Source organism: Microcaecilia unicolor, chromosome 1, assembly GCF_901765095.1.
Source record: "Microcaecilia unicolor chromosome 1, aMicUni1.1, whole genome shotgun sequence".
Classification (NCBI taxonomy): domain Eukaryota; kingdom Metazoa; phylum Chordata; class Amphibia; order Gymnophiona; family Siphonopidae; genus Microcaecilia; species Microcaecilia unicolor.
Window position 1 is genome coordinate 131,407,839 of NC_044031.1, and position 19,805 is coordinate 131,427,643.

The following is a 19,805-nucleotide window of genomic DNA, read 5'->3' on the forward strand; positions in this document are numbered from 1 at the left end:
TCCCATTGCAGCAGGTTTCCCTTCAGGGATTCGTCCTTTCATGGGGCCATAGAGGAGGTGAGAAGTTTCCACCAGAACAGCTAATAATTCAGAGTTCACAGTGAAAGTTTGTGGGCCTTCTCTTTACAGGTTGTAAAGGGCAGACTGAAGGAGTTTTACTGGAGGTGGGCCCAAAAAACCACAGATCTGTGGGCGATCAAAGTCATTCACAAAGGGTATGTTGTGGAGGTCTTGCATCCTCTTCCAGAGGCATTTCTGGAATCATCTTGCTGTTCTCACCCAAAGGTGGCAACTGTTTGACAGACCTTAAACAGGTTACTTTATTTTGTAGTTCCAAAGAAAGAGAACACTTTTTGGCCTTTTCTAGTTGGTCAGACTTCCTTAGAGCTCTCAGAAGCATATTTGCACATTCCTATCAGAGTCTAATAATCACTTGCTAAGGTTCCTGATCTTAGGCCAACATTTCCCATTTTGTGTTCTTCTGTTTGGCCTGGTCATGGCACCTAGAACTTTCACTGTGATTAGTGGTAGTCACAGCTGCCTTATGCAAAGAGAAGTAAATGACGGCATATAAAGACCTGTACAGTCCATCCAGTCTGCCCAACAAGATAAACTCATTTTACATGGTATGTGATACTTTATATGTATACCCGAGTTTGATTTGTCCTTGCCATTCTCAGGGCTGAAGACCATAGAAGTCTGCCCAGCACTCTTCTTGTACTAAAAGTTCTGAAGCTAGTGTCGAAGCCTCTTAAAATTTACACTCAAGCCCATCCATATCCAGTCACGATCAGGGCGTAGACCGTAGAAGTCTGCCCAGTACTGGTTTTGCTTCCCAATTGCCGGCGTTTCAACCCAATCTCCACTAAGGTTCCATGGATCCATTCCTTCTAAACGGGATTCCTTTGTGTTTATCCCACACGTTTGAATTCCATTGCCGTTTTCATTTCCACCACCTACTACTACTTATCATTTCTATAGCGCTACAAGTCATACGCACACCTCCCGCGGAAGGGCATTCCACATATCCACCACCATCTTCATGGAAAAAATACTTCCTGACATTACTCCTGAGTCTGCCCCCCTTCAACCTCAATTCATGTCCTCTAGTTCTACCACCTTCCCGTCTCCAGAAAAGGTTTGTTTGCGGATTAATACCTTTCAAATATTTGAATGCCTGTATCATGTCACCCCCATTTCTCTTTTCCTCCAGGGTATTCACATTTAGGTCAACAAGTCTCTCCTCGTACGGGTTGCAACACAAATCCCATACCATTTTTGTAGCTTTTCCTTGTACCGCTTTCAGTCTTTTTACATCTTTAGCAAGATGCGGCCTCCAAAACTGAACACAATATTCCAGGTGGGGCCTCACCAGCGACTTGTAGAGGGGCATCAACACCTCCTTTCTTTCATCCTTATTTGGACAATTGGTTATTAAGAGCAAAATTCTTCAAGGAGAGCAAGTTAGCCACAGCGTGGGTGGTACAGGTGTTGCAGGAATTAGGATGGATAGTCAACATTTCCAAGAGCAGCCTTACGCTGTGACAGTCAGTGGAGTATCTGGGGGTCAGATTTGACACCAGATATAAGGCAAAGTGTTTCTCCTGACACAGAGTGCAAAAGTTATAATCTCAGATTTAGAGCCTCCTCACTCAGACAAGGACAAGTTTTTGGCATTGTCTTCAAGTATTGGGTTCGATGGCTGCAATGTTGGAATTAGTGCCATGGGTCAGGATGCTCTTGCATTGTTTGCAGAACTCTCACCTCTCTCACGTAGATCTCGCTCTAAGTGAGAATTTCAGTCTGGTTTTGCCACTACCATTGGAGGTCAGGAAGAGGCTTCAGTGGTGGTTGCAGACTATTTTTATTTATTTTTTATTTTTATTTTTGTTACATTTGTACCCCGTGCTTTCCCACTCATGGCAGGCTCAATGCGGCAGGCAATGGAGGGTTAAGTGACTTGCCCAGAGTCACAAGGAGCTGCCTGTGCCGGGAATTGAACTCAGTTCCTCAGTTCCCCAGGACCAAAGTCCACCACCCTAACCACTAGGCCACTCCTCCACTGTCTATGCAAGGGAGAGCAGACTCCCAGAGTGGATAATGGTTATGATGGATACCAGTCTGATTGGATGAGGAGCACATTATCTTGACAGATGAACACAGGGCCAGTAGCCTCAGGAGGAAGCCCAGTGGTTCAGCAATCATATTGTCTCAACAGAGGGACACGGGGCCAGTTGTCTCAGGAGGAAGCCCAGTGGTTCATCAGTCGCTTGGAAGTGTGAGTAATTTATTTGGCCTTTTTGGAGTTCTAACTAATGCTATTAAATAAGGTGGTAAGAATTCTTTCCGACAATGCTGTAGCAGTAATTTGTCAACAAGCAAGGTGAAACAAGGCGGCTTCATGTAGCAGACGAGGTTCAAATATTGATGGCTTAGGCCAGTGGTTCCCAAGCCTGGTCCTGGAGGCACCCCAGCCATTCAGGTTTTCAGGATATCCACAGTGAATATTCATGAGAGGAATTTGCATGCAGTCAAGGCAGTGCATGCAAATATAGGAAAGCACACAGAATACTCATTCCAGAGGCACCCTATATTAATCCCCCAAACTAATAGTGGGAAAAGTCAGTGAAAACGGATGAGCTTTTAACACACGTTTTGAAGCTCAGCAAACAACATTCTGCCCTCAGAGTTAAAGATGTTTTATTCCAGAGGTCTGGGGCAACCACATAAAAAACCCATTTGTGTGTACTACTCAACTGAGCTTGAATCCCAAACTAAGAGATTCCAAGGAGTGCGTATCCCTATTCAGGTTATATGTTTTTGTTAATGACACTAGTGGTAATGGCACCTGCTTGTAATACGCCTTATGTGTTCAGTATTTTAAATTGCAATCTAAAATACAATGGTAACCAGTGGTATTGGATGTAAAGTGGAGTGACATGTAACTGACTGCTCGACCTATCTAGGATGCAAATCGCTACATTTTGCAATGTCTGGAGTTTTCTCAGATGATATTGAGGAAACCCAATCAAAATCACATTTGCATAGTCTTAACTGAGGCACGAACAAGGCATACATCAAGCATTGAAAGGCCTTTTCATTCACGTACTCTCGTATCGCAAGCAATTTGCATAAAGTCGCACACCCCTGACTTGCAAGTCTATGTGACCTGTAAAGTCCAACTGATAATCTAACCAGACTCCTAAGTACTTAAATTCATCAACAACTGGAATAGTTTCCCCACATAACTGAGTAGAAGTACCGGATCTTTCCCATTTACCTATAATCCAGCAGGCCACAGTCTTTTTCATATTCAAGACCATTCAATTGCTCCTTAAGATCGCCAGATTCCCTGTAAGCAACATTGAATAGAAGCCATCTCAAACATTTTGGGTGAAACCCACGCCACCAACAAAATATTGTCAGCGTAAACATATGGACTAATTCCAAATTGGTCAATCAGATCTAACGGGGTCTTAAAAATATATTGACAGAATCGGGGATAAATATGACCCTTGGGGGACCCCACAATTGAAAGCATGAGGGAGAGAACTATCTAATCACGAACTATTTCCTGTATTGCTGAAAAAGACCAATCTCGCAAACAAAATTCTGAAACCAGCCCCATACTACCACTTGCAACCCTATAGCCCTTAGTCAAGTCAACAGCAAAGAGTGATCGATAACATCAAATGCCAAGGCTAGGTGATTACCAATACTATATCCCAAGCATCCAAAATACTTCTTAGTTCACTAAACAAAGTAACTAAACTTGTCTCAGTACTGTAATCTTTCTGAAAAGCAGCTTGCCTGAGATGTAATAATGCATGGTCTTGAACACAATCAACTAGCTGGAGAATTTTTGTGGACTGGTGTCAGCAAAACCAAACTCTTTCCCTCCGTCTCCCGAGTGCACCTTCTGTAAAGCAGCTACCTGGTCCCACTATGCATTCATTCGTCTGTCATAGATTGGATGTTCAGGCTCAGGCTGATGCAGGGCTTACTTTGTCCCACCCTGTGTAATTTACTGCTTTGTTGTTATATCCTAAGTGTCTGGATTGGTCTGGTGGGATGATAAGGAAGGGTAAGTTTTAGTTCTTACCTGCTAATTTTCTTTCCTTGAGTCCCTCCAGAGCAGTCCAGAACCCACCCATTCCTGTTTAGATTCAGTATTTTGTATTTTCTAACTTTTTTTTTTAATGCTTTTTGGATGATCTCTTGGTGGCTTTGCCCTAGCTGTATACTTATGTATGTATGATATAGAGAGATATAGATATGTATAAATATAATATCAGAAACCCAAGCATCTGGATTGGTCTGGAAGGAATCGAGGAAAGAAAATGAGCAGGCAAGAACTTATTTACTCTTTATAGTGGAATAAGAAAAGGTACAGAGAAGGGCAATGAATATGATAAAGGGGATGAGATGACTTCCCTATGAGGAAAGGCTAAATCCACTTCTTATTCCTAGGACAGGGGTAGGCAACTCCGGTCCTCGAGAGCCGAAGGCAGGTCAGGTTTTCAGGATATCCACAATGAATATGCAGGAGATAGATTTGCAAGCACTAGCCTCCATGGTATGCAAATCTATCTCTTGCATATTCATTGTGGATATCCTGAAAACCTGACCTGCCTGCGGCTCTCAAGGACCGGAGTTGCCTACCCCTGTCCTAGAATATGCAACATAAAATCTGTTTTACTGTTCTGGGATCTTGCCAGGTACTTGTGATCTGGATTGGCTATTGTTAGAAACAGAATACTGGGCTTGATGGACCTTCGGTCTGTCCCAGTATGGCAACACTTATGTTCTTTATATGACTAGTATTTAGACTCTGTTGCTAATAAGAGATCTTGGGTTAAATAATTAACACATGCTAGTAAATCTAGCCCTTTGTTTGTATTTCTAGATTCACAGACTAATGATAATGAGACGATCTATTCAGTCTGCCAATTTAACCCAGACTTTCTGACAACTTCTAATTTCACCATTAATGCACTAGCTGAAAGGTAGAAACAAATTTTCCACTTATTGAAAGTTGTCTTGGGGCAAGTTCACATTGAAATATGAAGTGACTAGTTGAATTTGACCTTTAGTGAGTTCCTTTATTCTAATTTCAAGTTTTAGGTTAATCTAGGGCTGTATATCAATATCTGGAACTGTGTTCACATTGTAAGTAGTATACTATGCCATACTTTGTATTGTTATTTGAATATTTTTTCTTCTGTAATTGTCCATTGCTTAAGTTTTATTCTTACTGTACATCGCCTTGAGTGAGTTCTTTCAAAAAGACGGTAAATAAATCCTAATATATAAATCTTTCTTGAAGCTGCAGTGAAATACAATGCCATTAATGGCCTGCTTATGGAAATTATTTCTTTTTTGTAGAGTAGCCAAAAGAAAACTGGATGAAAGGAGTTTCTTTGGTGGTTTGCTTCATGTGTGTTATGCCCCAGAATTTGAAACTGTCCAAGAGACCAGAGAGAAGCTGCAGGAACGCAGAAAGTTTATAGCCAAAGCAACATCTAAAAGAGGTGACTGAGCCTTAATTTTGGTTTTATTTCATATAAATGAGATGTCAAAGCAAGATCTGTGTTTTCCCCTACTGTAGGTTTTATCATTCAGGCACCAATGCTCAGAAGCAAATGTGGGAGCTAGCGGCCATTAGCGCTGGACTAGCGCCTGCATTTACTAGCACATAGTGCTCGGAGGCCCTTACTGTGGGAAATAGCGAGCTCACCCCAGACCAGTGCAAATAATATGCTAATAGGATTTAAATTAGGTCATTTCTATTCCCTTCGATGCTCAAAGAACAGTGCCCTTACTGCCGGAAACCTTATGCCAACTTGGAGCTAGCTTTAGGGTGTCTACAGGCGTAAAATAGAGTGCCTTTGAGCTGCTGCAGTGTTTCTGGCCCCCTCATGCAAGCAGGTCCTTCTTCCCTATCATCCTCTCAGAACACTTTCACGAAGTGGAAAAGCAGCCTGGGGAGCACATGAGACCATGAGAGTGAGACCTGACATGCTGCCAAGATGCACGCAGCTCAGTTACAGCTTTCGTTTTTTTCTGATTCTTCAAATACTTTTGCAGTCTAAAATGTTCTCCAAATGGCCGCCTGTTTGCCAGAAGGAATGGAGTCCCAAAGACCAGCCTAGTTTGGCAGCTAAAACATCCTTCAGCTGCTCCTTCTCTCCCTGTATATCTTTCTCTTGTGCGCATGTCCAGGCACAATCCTCCCCCTTAACTTCCTAATGCTCGATGCTAACAGCTTGCCTATATTTGCTTACCATTAGCATTGAGCATTAGGAAGCTGTTTTGCTGCACTGTTCCTGTGCTGTTCCTTACAGCACCAGGAGTTTTGAGCATCGGGACATCAGTGTTATATTACATAAGATTTATTCCTTAGCCTCTGCAGCAGATGAATCCAGCAACTAGTGGGTTGTGTCCATCTACCAGCAGATGGAGATAGGGATTACAAAGCTGAAGGTAGTGATACCAGATGGCCAGCTCCTCCTTCACTTCAGTATATCTCTATCTCTAGCGGGTAGTAAACTGCGTCTCAGCAGCTCCTGGATTCATCTCCTGGGCCTTTTGGCCAGTTGAGCTTTGAGGGTGTTTGGTATCTGTACCAACTTTAGGGATATACTTGGCCTGGGTCTCTGCCTCACCCCATGGTCCCTTTCCTCTCAGAGTGTGGGCTGTTTTTGGGACTGTAGCCTTCCTCACTGGGGGGGGGGGGGGGGGGGGGGGGGGGAGGCACGACAACAGACCTTGTGTTTCTTCTGGTTTCAGCCATTAAAAAAAAAAGTAATACGGGAGACAGGCTCTGCAGCTGCAGGCTGGACAGGCTGCAGAGGGGATCAGTGCTGAAGCATCTCCAGAACCGCTGCCTTTAGCCTGCCGAGCCCAATCAACGGCAGGCTTCCCTGGGATGTCTTGCTGTAGGCAGGAAGTGTGCTGTGCACCTGTGGTGAATGTTTGTTTGACTGTTCCTTTGGGGGGGAAGCACAGCAGAGACCATCAAGCGGTACTCGCATGGTGGCAAGCATCGCTCAGCAACAGGGCTGGGTATGGCTGGGTGTATGGATGCCCTGTCAGACACTGGTGATGCCCTCTCCCCCCAAGTGGTCTGATTCCCACGCCGACATGTCAGGCGCGTGCGCCATTTTTTTTGGCGCCCGCCAACGAGGTGCCGTCTTAGCAGCTTTTAGTGGAGTCAGATGCTTTGCGGCCTGCTCTGGGACTTCACAGTTTGCTGCTGATGGGGGGGGGGTACTTCCTCAGCTGTGGGGCCGCCTTCAGGTTATGCCTCCACTGCTCCTGATTCTGAGGAGTTTTTCCCCCGGATTTTGTCCTTCTCCTTCACCAGGTCTACTTATTGAAGAAGGCTTTGCCCCCTCAGCATTTTCCTGTGGCTACCCCTCAGGAGGTCTGTTTTCCAGGTGGCCCTACAGCATTCTGCAGAGGACCCAGCCTTAAAGAGGAGGTGATTCAGTGCTGCGTAGGAGGTGGGGTTGTTAGGACCCTTTTTGGCTCCCCATAGGTAGTTTCCGGCTCTAGGGAGTCCTTGCGCCCCTCGTGGGTTCCTTAGGAGAAATCTGATGATCCTGCTGCAGAGCGCCTTTTTCATTGGGATGAACTGTCTTCGCTCATTTGTCGCGCCTTGGAGGCTCTGAACATTGAGGACCCTGAGGCACAGGCTGCAGCTGTAGTCAGTTCCAAACTGGTGAGCACGAGGACGCCGTCTAGGACCTTTCCTGTGCATGAGGCCATTCAGGAGCTTATTTCGGCCCAGTGGTCCAATCCTGAGGGGGGTTTGAAGGTGGCCAAGGCTTTGTCTCATCTGCAGTTACTAAGAAGACAACTCTTCCGGTGGAGGACAGAGTGGCTTTAAAGGACATGCAAGATCGGCGGCTGGAGGCTTCATTTAAGCATACCTTTGAGGTTCCTGCGCTGTCCCTCTGGGCTTCTCTCTGTAGTTCTTACGCCACCAGGGCATGTCTTAGCTGGTTACAGTAAGTTCTGGAGCAAGACCAGGAGTCTGCTCCGGCCTTCAGGGGTGCCTTGCCTCACATGGAGTCGGGATTGGTTTATTTGGCTGACTACCTTTATGATCTGGTGCGGGCTTCAGCCAAACAGTTCGCCTCGGCAGTCTCCTCCCGGCGGTTTGTTGTGGCTTTTTCATTGGGCTGTTGATTTGGCATCTAAGCAAAGCTTACTTGGCTCCTCTTTTGGGGCAGACTGTTTTTTGGGGGAAGATTTGGAGAAGATTAAGGATTTCGGAGATTCTAAGTAGCAGAGGCTCCCCGAGGATAAGCCCAGGCCAGCTCCGCGGGTGGGGGCTGCACGACCTCACTTCTGTGAGGTTCAGCGTTACCGACCAGGGTGCAATACAGGGACCTTTCAGCGCCCCCAGTTTCAGCAGCGCGACAGGGGTCAGGCAACCACACTTCCCAATGATAGGGCACTTAGGTGCTCAGGATAGGGGATCGGCTGACTCTCTTCAACGAGGAGAGGACAACATCACATCAGACCACTTAGGCTTAAACATTATCAGAGAAGGTTACAGAATTGAGTTCTCCTCGCCGGTTGGCAAGGTGTTCCTGAAGTCCAGGTGTGCCACTGCGTTGGCAGTCGAGGACACGTTGCACTCGCTCCTGGATCTCAGGGTGGTGATGCCCTTGCCTCTATCTGAGATTTGCTCCAGGTGTGTCAGACTTGTGAGTTCTTGTACCAAGTAGAGCGCTGCTGAGCCCGGTATTCGGTCCAGGTTCTGCTTGGCGGCTGGACAACCCCGGGTTTCACCTGCAGTGATCGCCATTCCCCAGAGGTTCAGCCCCTAGGTGCAGGCGGCCTGCAGGACTTACGGGACGGAGCTGGAAGCGGGGTGATGAATGTATCAGCCAGGCAGGCAGCAGGTCAAGAGAGTAATCCAGGTACAAGCGGCAGGCAGGCGGCAGGCAAGAGAGTAATCCGGGTGAAGGCAAGTCAGTAGGCAGGCAAGAGCGTAATCCAGTTACAGGCAAAAGTCAGTAGGCAGGCAAGAGAGTAATCCGGGTACAGGCGAAAGTCAGTAGGCAGGCAAGAGAGTAATCCGGGTACAGGCAAAGGCAGCAATGAGGGATCAGTAGATAAGAAGCAGATTACAGTTAGAAACACCTACCAAAGTAGAAGCCGAAGCATGGAGTCCAGGGAGAGCTCAGCTGATAAAGTGCTGGCGTCTGACATCAGCAGGGAGAAGGGGCCCAGCCATAGGACAAGAGCAGGGGAAGGAGGAACCGGAAGACCAATAGGAGAGAAACAAGGGAAGCCAGGCAGAGGAAGAGCAGAAATAGGTGGGTGGAAGCAAAGCAATCAAGGAGCCTGGAAGCCAGGCAGAGAGAGAGCAGAAACAGGTGCATGGAAGCAAAGCAATTAAGGAGCCTGCAACCACTGCTTTCTGAACAAACCCAGAGAGGACTACACACACATGGCTCAAGCAGTGCCAGTCAAGTGTGCGTGTCGATGGGATCCCGTGCAGCCCGAGGACGTCGCTTGCGTTGAGGTAGGGCACATGACAAGGTGATAGTTTATTTTGTGGTGCCTTGCAAGGGGGCTCCTTCCACCCTATTCTGGATCGCCAGAAGATGAACCAGTGTCTTGTGGTCTGGCATTTCCATATGGAGGCTCTTCAGTTTGTGGTGACAGCAGTGCAGCTTGGGGAGTTTTTCCACTGCACTAGACTTCAAGGAGGTGTTATCTGCACAGCCCTATTTGGCCTCATCAGTGGTTTCTCCGGTTTGCCATGGGGACGTCATTTCGAGTTTCAGGCGTTGGCTTTTGGCCTAGCTACAGCCCCTCACATGTTTTCCAAAGTCATGGTAGTTATGACATTTCTACAGAAGGAGGGCATCAGAGTGCACCCCTAGCTTAATGACTGGCTGATTTGAGCGGACTTGGCAGAGGAGAGTCAGCACAGCCACTTTCTGGTCCATCTCGCTCTTGGATTCCTTGGGCTGGGTGGTCAATCTTCAGAAGAGCCACTTCATTCTGTCCCAGGTCCTGGAATACCTGGGTGTCCAGTTCAACACGGCTGAGGGCCAGGTGTTCTTGCCCAAGGACAGGCAGGTCAAGCTTCAGTCTGCTGGGGTTGCCGAGCCCTCGAGCCTGGGATTACATTCAGGTATTGGGCTGTATGGCAGCCAATTTAGAGGTAGTGACCCAGAAGTATTAGCGGTGACTTCCTTCGCTGCCCAAGGCACGACAGAGCATGAACTGGTGGCTCCACAATTCCTCCCTGTGGAAGGAAATGCCCTTGGTGCCTCCACAGTGGGTGGTGGTTGTCACAGATGCCAGCCTCTCGAGCTGGGGAGCAAATTGGCTTCACCTTCAGGCTCAGGGGTAGTGGACAGTGTAGAAAGTGGCGTGGCCAATCAACCGCCTGGAACTGTGTGCGGTGATAAATGCCTTACGAACCTTTCAGGACTCGTTGATGGGCAAGGCAGTTCGTGTGATGTCAGGGGGAACACAGTTGGGTCCTGGCCACCAAGGCATGCCATCTCATGGAGTGGGCAGAGGACCAAACAGAAATCCGCAAAAGCGGAGAACTCTATGATCCCACGACTGGTAAAACTGTGAGATAGACTACGGATTCCAGAGACAGTCTTGAGTTGTAAATGTTTATTGATAAGACTCAATACAACGCAGTGTTTCGGCCACAAGGCCTGCTTCGGGAGTTTTTTTGTGAAATTTATTTCAGTATTTCAGATATGAAGCACTTCCAAAAACATCAGATAAAAAATGGTCTTGACAAAGATCTTTTAAGATAAGCAGTGCGTGCCTTCAAGTCTGGACCTTTGCAATGTGCGAGCAGATTTTCTCAGTCGTCATCTGCTGGACTCAGAATGAGAGCTATCTGCGACGGTGTTTCTACAGATTTGCCACAGGTGGGGAATACCAAAGGTAAATCTGATGGCGTCCCATCTGAATCCGTAGGTGCCCACACTTCTGTCGTCGAAGAGAGGGCAGCTCCGCAGGGCTGGATGCTCTGCTGCAACCCTGGCAGGAGGACATTCTGTATGTTTTTTCCTCTTGGCTGCATATCCTCTTCTGAATCACTTGCCACCGGGGTCGAGTCATTGTGGTAGCTCCAGATTGGCCATGGCACTCTTGGTATGTGGACCTAGTGCATCTGCTGGTGGCTCCGCTGTTTCAACTTTCGGTCAATCCCAGTCTCCACCAGTGGCCGATACAGATGGAGGATCCCTCCCACTTTGGCCTTATGGCCTGGTTCTTGAGAGGTCACGTTTGAGGAAAAAGGGTTATTCAAATGTAGTGATAGCTACCTTATTGTGAGCCTGCAAGCGGTCCACTTTGACCGCGTATGGCCTGGTGTGGAGGACCTTTGAGGCATGGTGTATGGCCCACACTGGGTCTCCACTGCAGGTGTCTGTGCCTTGGCTGTTTGGCTTTTTTGCAGGATGGGTTGCAGAAGGGTCTAGCCTATAATTTGCTTTGTGCAGGTGGTGATGTTAGACTGCTTCTGGGGACGGGTGTCGGGCTCTTCTCTGGCTTCGCACCCAGGTGTGGTGCATTTTTTGAGGAGACTCTGCACCTCCATTCTTTGCTGTGGCAGCTTTGTCCGCCCTGGAAGCTCAATCTTGTTCTCCAAGCTTTGCAGAGGGCTCCATTTGAGCCGTTGCGGAAGGCTTCTGATAAGGATCTTACTCATAAAACGGTGTTTTTTTGGTTCTTACCAAAAGTAGTTTCGGCTTTCCATCTCAGTCAGCCTCTTTTTTTTTTTTTCTTCCCTCCTTTCAGAAGGTGGATTATCCAGCAGAGTACGCAGCTCTTTAGCTTGTGGATGTTCAGAGGATTCTCCGGTATTTGCAGATGTCAAATGATTTCTGGCTTTCGGATCATCTCTTTGTTCTTCTTGTTGGTCCCCATTGGGGAGAAGCAGCGTCTAAACTGATGATTTCTTGATGAATTAAAGAGGCCATTGCTTCCACATATATTTTGGGGGGTCGTACCCCGCCGGTGGCATTACAGGCTCATTCCAAGAAGCTACAGTCGACCTCTTGGGCAGAAACAGGTTTGCTTTCGCTGGATGAGATTTGTAGAGCGGTCACGTGGACATCTCTGCATACTTCTCGAAGCATTATAGGGTAGATGTGGCTGCTTCTTTGGAGCAGCGGTTCTGTCTCGGGCAGTGGCGGCGGCTTCCCACCCTAGTTAGGAATTGCTTTGGTACATCCCAACAATTCCTGGATTCATCTTCCGCGGAGGCTAAGGAAGGTAAAATTATGCCTTACCTGCTGATAGTTTTCTTTCCTTTAGTCGCAGCAGATGACGCTAGGATCCCACCCTTTGTCAGCTGTGGTTGGTTTTCCTGCCGTTCAGTTTAAAAAAAAAAAATGAAAGAAGAGTCCCTTGCAAGTGTGATGGTTTTTCTTTTGCTTTTTTTTTTATACGTTGGGAAGATGAGTTTCTGTTGTGTATTGTTGGTGAGGAAGGCTTCCAGTTTTCTATCGTCTGATTCTGCTTTGTGATGAGAGATATACTGAAGTGAAGGAGGCACTGGCTGTCTGCTGTCACTGCCTTCAGCTTTGTAATCTCTATCTCTACCTGCTGGTAGATGGACACAACCCAACAGTATGTTCATTCTTCAGCTATGGTAAAATTATGCCTTTCCAATTTGACCTTGGGACGTCCCTTTCATATTCCTCAGCCACAAAAAGTGTTGACGACAGATGCATCTCTCTTGGGGTGGGGAGCTCATGTAGATGGGCTTCACACTCAAGGAATTTGGTCCCTCCAGGAAAAGAATCTTCAGATCAATCTCCTGGAGTTGCGAGCGGTCTGGAACGCTCTAAAGGCTTTCAGAGATCGGCTGTCCAACCAAATTATCCAAATTCAGACACACAATCAGGTTGCTATGTACTACATCAACAAGCAGGGGGGCACCGGATCTCGCCCCCTGTGTCGGGAAGCCATCAGGATGTGGTTTTGGGCTCGCCGTTATGGCATGTTTCTCCAAGCCACTTATCTGGCAGGTGTAAACAACAGTCTGGCTGACAGATTGAGCAGGATAATGCAACCTCACGAGTGGTCGCTCAATGCGGGCGTCGTACGCAAGACCTTCCGAGAGTGGGACACCCCCTCAGTGAATCTTTTTGCCACTCAGGTCAATCACAAAGTCCCTCTATTTTGTTCCAGACTTCAGGCTCATGACAGACTAGCGTCGGATGCCTTTCTCCTTCATAGGGCAAGGGCCTTCTGTACGCATATCCTCCCATACCTCTGGTGGGGAAGACTTCGCTGAAACTCAAGCAGGACTGCGGAACCATGATTCTGGTCGCTCCTTTCTGGCCGCATCAGATTTGGTTCCCTCTTCTTCTGGAGCTGTCCTCCAAAGAACCGTGCAGATTGAAGTGTTTTCCAACCCTCGGAACAAGGGGGCGCTTCTGCATCCCAACCTCCAATCTCTGGCTTTTCACGGCCTGGATGTTGAGAGCGTAGAATTCGCTTCCTTGGGTCTCCCTGAGGGTGTGTCCCGAATCTTGCTTGCGTCCATGAAAGATTTCACGAAGAGGTGCTTTTGCCCCCTGGTGTGATAGCAAGGCCCTAGATCCTTGCTCGTGTCCTACACAGACCCTGCTTGAATACCTTCTACACTTATCAGAGTCTGGTCTCAAGACCAACTCCATAAGAGTTCACCTTAGTGCGATTTAGTGCTTTTCATCAACGTGTAGATGGTAAGCCTATCTCTGGACAGCCTTTAGTTGTTCATTTCATGAGAGGTTTGCTTTTGTCAAAGCTCCCTGTCAAACCTCCACCAGTGTCATGGGATCTCAACGTCGTTCTCACCCAGCTGATGAAAGCTCCTTTTTAGCCACTGAATTCCTGCCATCTGAAGTACTTGACCTGGAAGGTCATTTTCTTGGTGGCTGTTACTTCAGCTCATAGAGTCAGTGAGCTTCAAGCCTTGGTAGTGCGTGCTCCTTATCTCAAGTTTCATCACAACAGAGTAGTCCTCCACACGCATCCTTAGTTCTTACCGAAGGTGGTGTCGGAGTTCCATCTGAACCAGTCAATTGTCTTGCCAACATTTTTTCCCCGTCCTCATACCCGCCCTGCTGAATGTCAGTTCCAAACCTTGGACTGCAAGAGAGCATTGGCCTTTCACGTGGAGCGGACAAGCCCCTTCAGACAGTCTGCCCAAATGTTTTTGTTGCTTTTGATCCCAACAGAAGGGGAGTCGTAGTCGGGAAACGCACCATTTCCAATTGGCTAGCAGATTGCATTTCCTTCACTTATGCCCAAGCTGGGCTGACTCTTGAGGGTCATGTCACAGCTCATAGTGTTAGAGCCATGGCGGCGTCGGTGGCCCACTTGAAGTCAGCCACTATAGAAGAGATTTGCAAGGCTGCGACGTGGTCTTCAACCCACACATTCACATCTCACTACTGCCTTCAGCAGGATACCCGACGCGACGGTTTGGGCAGTCGGTGCTGCAGAATCTGTTCGGGGTTTAGAATCCAACTCCACCCCCCTAGGCCCATTTTTATTCTGTTCCAGGCTGCACTCTCAGATGTTCTAGTTCGTAGGTCAATCCTTGTTATGTCCTCGCCATTGCGAGGCCCAATTGACCTTCTTTTGAGTGAGCCTGGGTGCTAGGGATACCCCAGTCGTGAGAACAAGCAGCCTGCTTGTCCTCGGAGAAAGCGAAGATACATACCTGTAGCAGATATTCTCCGAGGACAGCAGGCTGATTGTTCTCACAAACCTGCCCACCTCCCCTTTGGAGTTGTCCTTTCCTTGTTGTTGCTTTTTGATCTAACTGAGCGGGAATCTTGCGCGACGAGCGGGAAGATGGCCATGCATGTGCGGTGCGTGCACCCACGCACTGGAAGGCTCTGGCAAAAATTTTTGTTGCTATGGAAGATTTCCGTTTGTGCACTCGCCGTGGACGCCGACCCAGTCATGAGAACAATCAGCCTGCTGTCCTCGGAGAATACCTGCTACAGGTATGTATCTTCGCTATTAATGCCAATTAGTGTTAATTGTTAATTAAGTTGCGCATGCAAATCCAGAATACGACTGGATTTTTACTCTCAACTTTAGTCGCGTTATATAGAATCCGGGCGTATACAGTTAGGATATTTTTGACCTCGGTGGCATGGAGAGAGTTTCTTGTGGAAGAAATAAGTAAGGAGGCAAAATGTGACTGTTTTGTAAACCATTTAAAGTTAGCCACAAATGATTTTATCTGCCTTTGTTTTTTTTTTGTTTTTTTTTTTTTAAAGAGTGGCTTGTGACAGAGAAGACCCAGGACCTCGACCAGAACCCGACAGCTTCAGAATATTCAGAGCACAGTTCACAGCCTGGGAGAAGTGATGGAAGCATTTCCAGGGAGACCCCATACTCTTGTTTCACCCACCCTTTTGATTTACCTTCCTCTTGTTCTGTACCCCAAAACACAGTGACAGCAATACCAGCCTGTGTTGGAAACTGGCCACCTGAATCTTCTGCAGACAATAGCCAGGCAGCTTCAACAGCTGATATAGACCAGTGTAGAGAACATGATATGATTGCATCCACTCCAGGACCCCAGAGAAAAGAGCCATCTGACAAGGGAATTGGTAGATTTATACCACGAACTACACTGTTAGAAGAGCGAAAGAGAAGGCGAGACCAAGAAGCTGCATTTCATCTTACTGGGACCAGTATGGACAGTACTGAAGTAATTGTTGGGCCAATGCTGCCAGAAATACCCAACGTAGACATGGATGATGAATCCTTAAATGTGTCAGCAAATGCAATTCGAAACAAGCTGAAAGAGGTGAGTCTTTCATATAATATATTCTGCCAACAGAGGCCAATATATTAAACATCTAAGTCTTTCTTTTCTTTTTTTGGAGAAGACTGCAGTGTGCAAAATTAGTGCTGAATGCCCAGAAATCTGCACAAATTCCAACATCTGGGTGCTGCCATATGCAAGAAAAGAAAATCGCAAAGTTTGGTTCATCCATATAATAAATGTTTGTGCGTAGTTCACACAAATTCATAGATAATTTAAAATCATGCAAAGCGGGGTGGATAGAGAGGGGATGGGAGGGGGATAGAGAAGCCAAGGTCTAAGGGTTATAGAAAGGGTGCACAATATAATGCTGCAAGTGCAATGCATGTGTATTGAAGTATTATTTGAAAGTGTGTGGGAATCTGTAAGTTAGTAGAATACAATGAAAGGGGAGGGAAGGGGAAGTTTGGGGGGGGGGGGGGGAATGTAAATCTATAGAAAAGTTACACGGTAATATATTGGATTTTCACAGCATAATTTGTTTCTGTTTTGATTCAGCGAAAGTAACAGTATGTATAATGTGCTGGAATGTTAATAAAATTGTTTAAATATAAAATCATGCAAAGCAACTCATGATTAATTTTTTGAAAAACATTTTTGCATAATGAAGGGGTATTGGAACTGAAACCTTACTGGTAAAAATGAGGTATCAGGTTTATGTTTACCTGGGAAATAGTGTACCTGTACTTAGCTCTGTCAGCAGCATTTGACATGTTAGAACCAACCATATTACAACACCATTATGGTTCTGTCCACCCTTATGACCAGAAGAGGTTGCACTATCATAGGTGAAGGAACAGCCCTGACATGTTCCCTCCTAAAAGCAAGCAGTGGATAACCTGTTTTGTTTTATCACTTTCAGCTTATTGTAGAACACCTCAATATTTCTTCTAAAAATAGATCAAAAAGGAAACTTAGAAAGCGTGCATTGCAAAAAAGTCCATTCTCTGGGGTCAAGCCTTTCCGACTTCTAGGTCTAAAAATTTCTAATTATCTTGGAGATTTCACAACCTCAGCAGTATTCTATAGTTTCCTAATGTTGGAATTGAAACACCTCTGTAAACTGAAACCAATTTGGCAAATATGGACTAGGGAGGATATGATTGATTTGCCAACCCTTAGAGATATAACAGAGTTCTCCGAGGACAAGCAAGCTGCTTGTTCTCACGACTGGGTGACGTCTACGGCAGCCCACCGAACAGAAATCTTCCTAGCAACAAAGCTTGCTAGAGCCTTCGAGCGCGCACTGGCATCCCGACAGTTCTTTTCCTTCCACAGTAAGGGAGAGGCTGCCTTCGATCTCTCTTCGTGTGCCCCTGAAAAGATCCTTCGTTTCTGCTTTTTTTCTTTCGTTTTTTGCTCTGTGGAGCTGTTTCTTTTAAAATACAAAAAAAAAAAAAAAATCCTTATTTCCTAGGTTTTTCCCTCTTAAGTTTCCTTTCGTTCCCGTCGCGGCCCTCTTAGGCCGCATGTACGCGTTTCTCCTTTTTGTGCCCTTCTTTTTGGCAAGCAAGCCAAACTACCACGAGAGTGGAGTTACACACGGAAGTGTAATTGGAATACGCTGAGCTGTTTTTCCTTCATCGGCAGTGGATTACAATTGTAGCAGAAGCCTTGCTTTCATTCTTTTTGAGCTTAATATTCATATATCTATATATCACAAGACTCCTGAAGAAGGCGTTTGTAGTGCCGAAACACGGCTGTGTTGAGTTGAGTGTATATTTAAATAAAGAGATTGTTCCTAACCTATGTCGCCTACTGGTGTTGTTCAAGAGCCTACTCCCCCTTCTTTTTGGCACCATCAAGAACTTTGACTTCGCCGCTGCTATTTTTCTGTTCATGACATCGAGGATTCCCAGCGGCTTCAAGAAGTGCGGTCGATGCAACTGGGCAATCTCAGGTACCGATCCCCACTCGTGGTGTATCCAGTGCCTTGGGCCCGACCATCGCCCAGACGTGTGTAAGTTGTGTCTTAGCCTTAAAAAGTGGACACAGGCGTCAAGACTAGCTCAGTGGGACTGTCTGTTTGGAGCTTTGCCCGGGACTTCGGCGTCGACAGCGGTACCGAGGTCGGCGGCGTCGATGTCGGCACAGGAGATGGCATCGACATCGGGAGCGCAGGTAATGGCTGTCCAGAGACTACCACCTGCCTCGAAGACTCCTACTGTGCAGGACCATCGGGACTGACCACTTTTGGACCCAACCCCAAGGAGGCGTGTGGATTCCATGTCCTCATCGGTACCGAGCGAAGGCGAAGAAGCATCGCCATCGGTCTCCTTCTAGACACGGCACCGGGAGCTCCGGGGCATTGAAGGATTTGGCACCCGGGAAGCGTCGACGCCGGGAGGACCACTCACCCTCCATTCAAGAGGTGTCGGTGCGTCAGTCTTCGGACAGCCCGGTACCGCCTCCTCACCCTTTGCAGATTCTGCCTCCGACTCCTGCACCGGCCCCACAGCCTTTCCCAGCAGACTCTGGACGAGCGCATCCAAGCCATTCTCCCAGATCTTCTGGAAGGGCTGCTGCGTCAGTCTGTTCCGGTACCGGGGGGTGCTTGCCCCCTTGGTACTGCTGATGGAAGCGGCGGCTGGCTCTGTGCCTGTGGTGCAGTGTCCGACGCCGGTACCACTTGCGGTATCGGCTGCCACCCAGGTCGACTCCCCATCAACATCGCTGGAGGGAGCTTCATCACCGCCGGCACGGGAGTCGACTTCTCGACATTGTCATCGAGGACGTGGTTCCTCGGCATCGAGACGGGCCCGGTTTCGGACTGCAGTCAGGGAACTCTTGTCAGATACCGAGGAGGATGCCTCGTGGGAGGAAGAGGAGGATGCCAGATATTTCTCTTCAGAGGGAAGATCACAAGACTCCTCAGATCCTACTCCTTCCCCAGAAAGAAAGCTTTCTCCCCCGGAGAGTCTTTCTTTCTCTTCATTTGTCCGGGAAATGACTGTGGGCATTCCCTTCCCTGCGGTGTCTGTGGATGAGCCCAGGACTGAGATGCTCAAGGTCCTTGACTATCCTTCGCCACCTAAGGAGTCGTCCACTGTCCCTTTGCATAATGTCTTTAAAGAGACATTGCTTAGGAACTGGATGAAACCACTAACTAATCCCACCATTCCCAAAAAAGCTGAGTCCCAATTTCGGATTCACGGAGAACCTGAGTTGATGAGGACGCAGTTATCTCATGACTCTATGGTTATGGATTCCGCTCTCAAGAGAGCCAGGAGTTCTAGAGATTTTACCTTGGCGCCCCCGGGATGAGAATCTAGAACCTTGGACTCTTTTGGGAGGAAGGCTTATCAGTCCTCTATGCTCGTGTCCAAAATTCAGTCTTACCAGCTCTACACGAGCATTCAGATGTGGAACAATGTGAAGCAACTGGCGGACTTGGTGGACAAGCTCCCTTTGGAGCACAGCAGGCCTTTTCAGGAGGTGGTCAGGCAGCTGAAGGCGTGTCGCAAATTCCTGTCCAAGGATATTTACGATACTTTTGATGTTGCATCCAGATCCGCTGCTCAAGATATAGTGATGCGCAGACTCTCATGGCTGCATGCCTCTGACCTTGACAATCGAACCCAGCAGCGACTGGCGGATGTTCCTTGCCGGGGGGATAATATTTTTGGCAAGAAAGTCGAGCAGATGGTAGAGTAGCTCCACCAGCGGGGAAACCGCCCTCAACAAACTGTCCCACCGGACGCCTTCAGCATCTACCTCAACAGGTAGAAGGTTTTTCCGGGGAAGGAGGACTGCTCCCTATGCTTACAATAAGTGTAGGTACAATCCACCTTCCCGATAGCCTTCTCAGGCTCAGCCCCAGCGCGCTCGTTCGCATCAACAGCATGCACCCAGACAGGCCCCTGCAGCTCCCCAGCGAAAGCAAGGGACGGGCTTTTGACTGGCTCCAGCTGAGCATAGCCGCCATAAAAGTACCTGTACCGGACGATCTACCGGTCGGGGGAGGTTA

At 47.6% G+C, this 19,805-nt stretch overlaps 1 protein-coding gene across 1 annotated transcript in view; it reads left to right on the top strand.

The window, feature by feature from the left end:
* Positions 1-19,805, top strand: part of RBM48 (RNA binding motif protein 48) — a 48,701-nt gene that overhangs the window by 23,929 nt on the left and 4,967 nt on the right. Inside the window, exons 3-4 of the mRNA XM_030200380.1 lie at positions 5,386-5,531; positions 15,285-15,820. Coding sequence (XP_030056240.1) covers positions 5,386-5,531; positions 15,285-15,820 — 682 coding nt within the window. The remainder of the gene's footprint in view (positions 1-5,385; positions 5,532-15,284; positions 15,821-19,805) is intronic.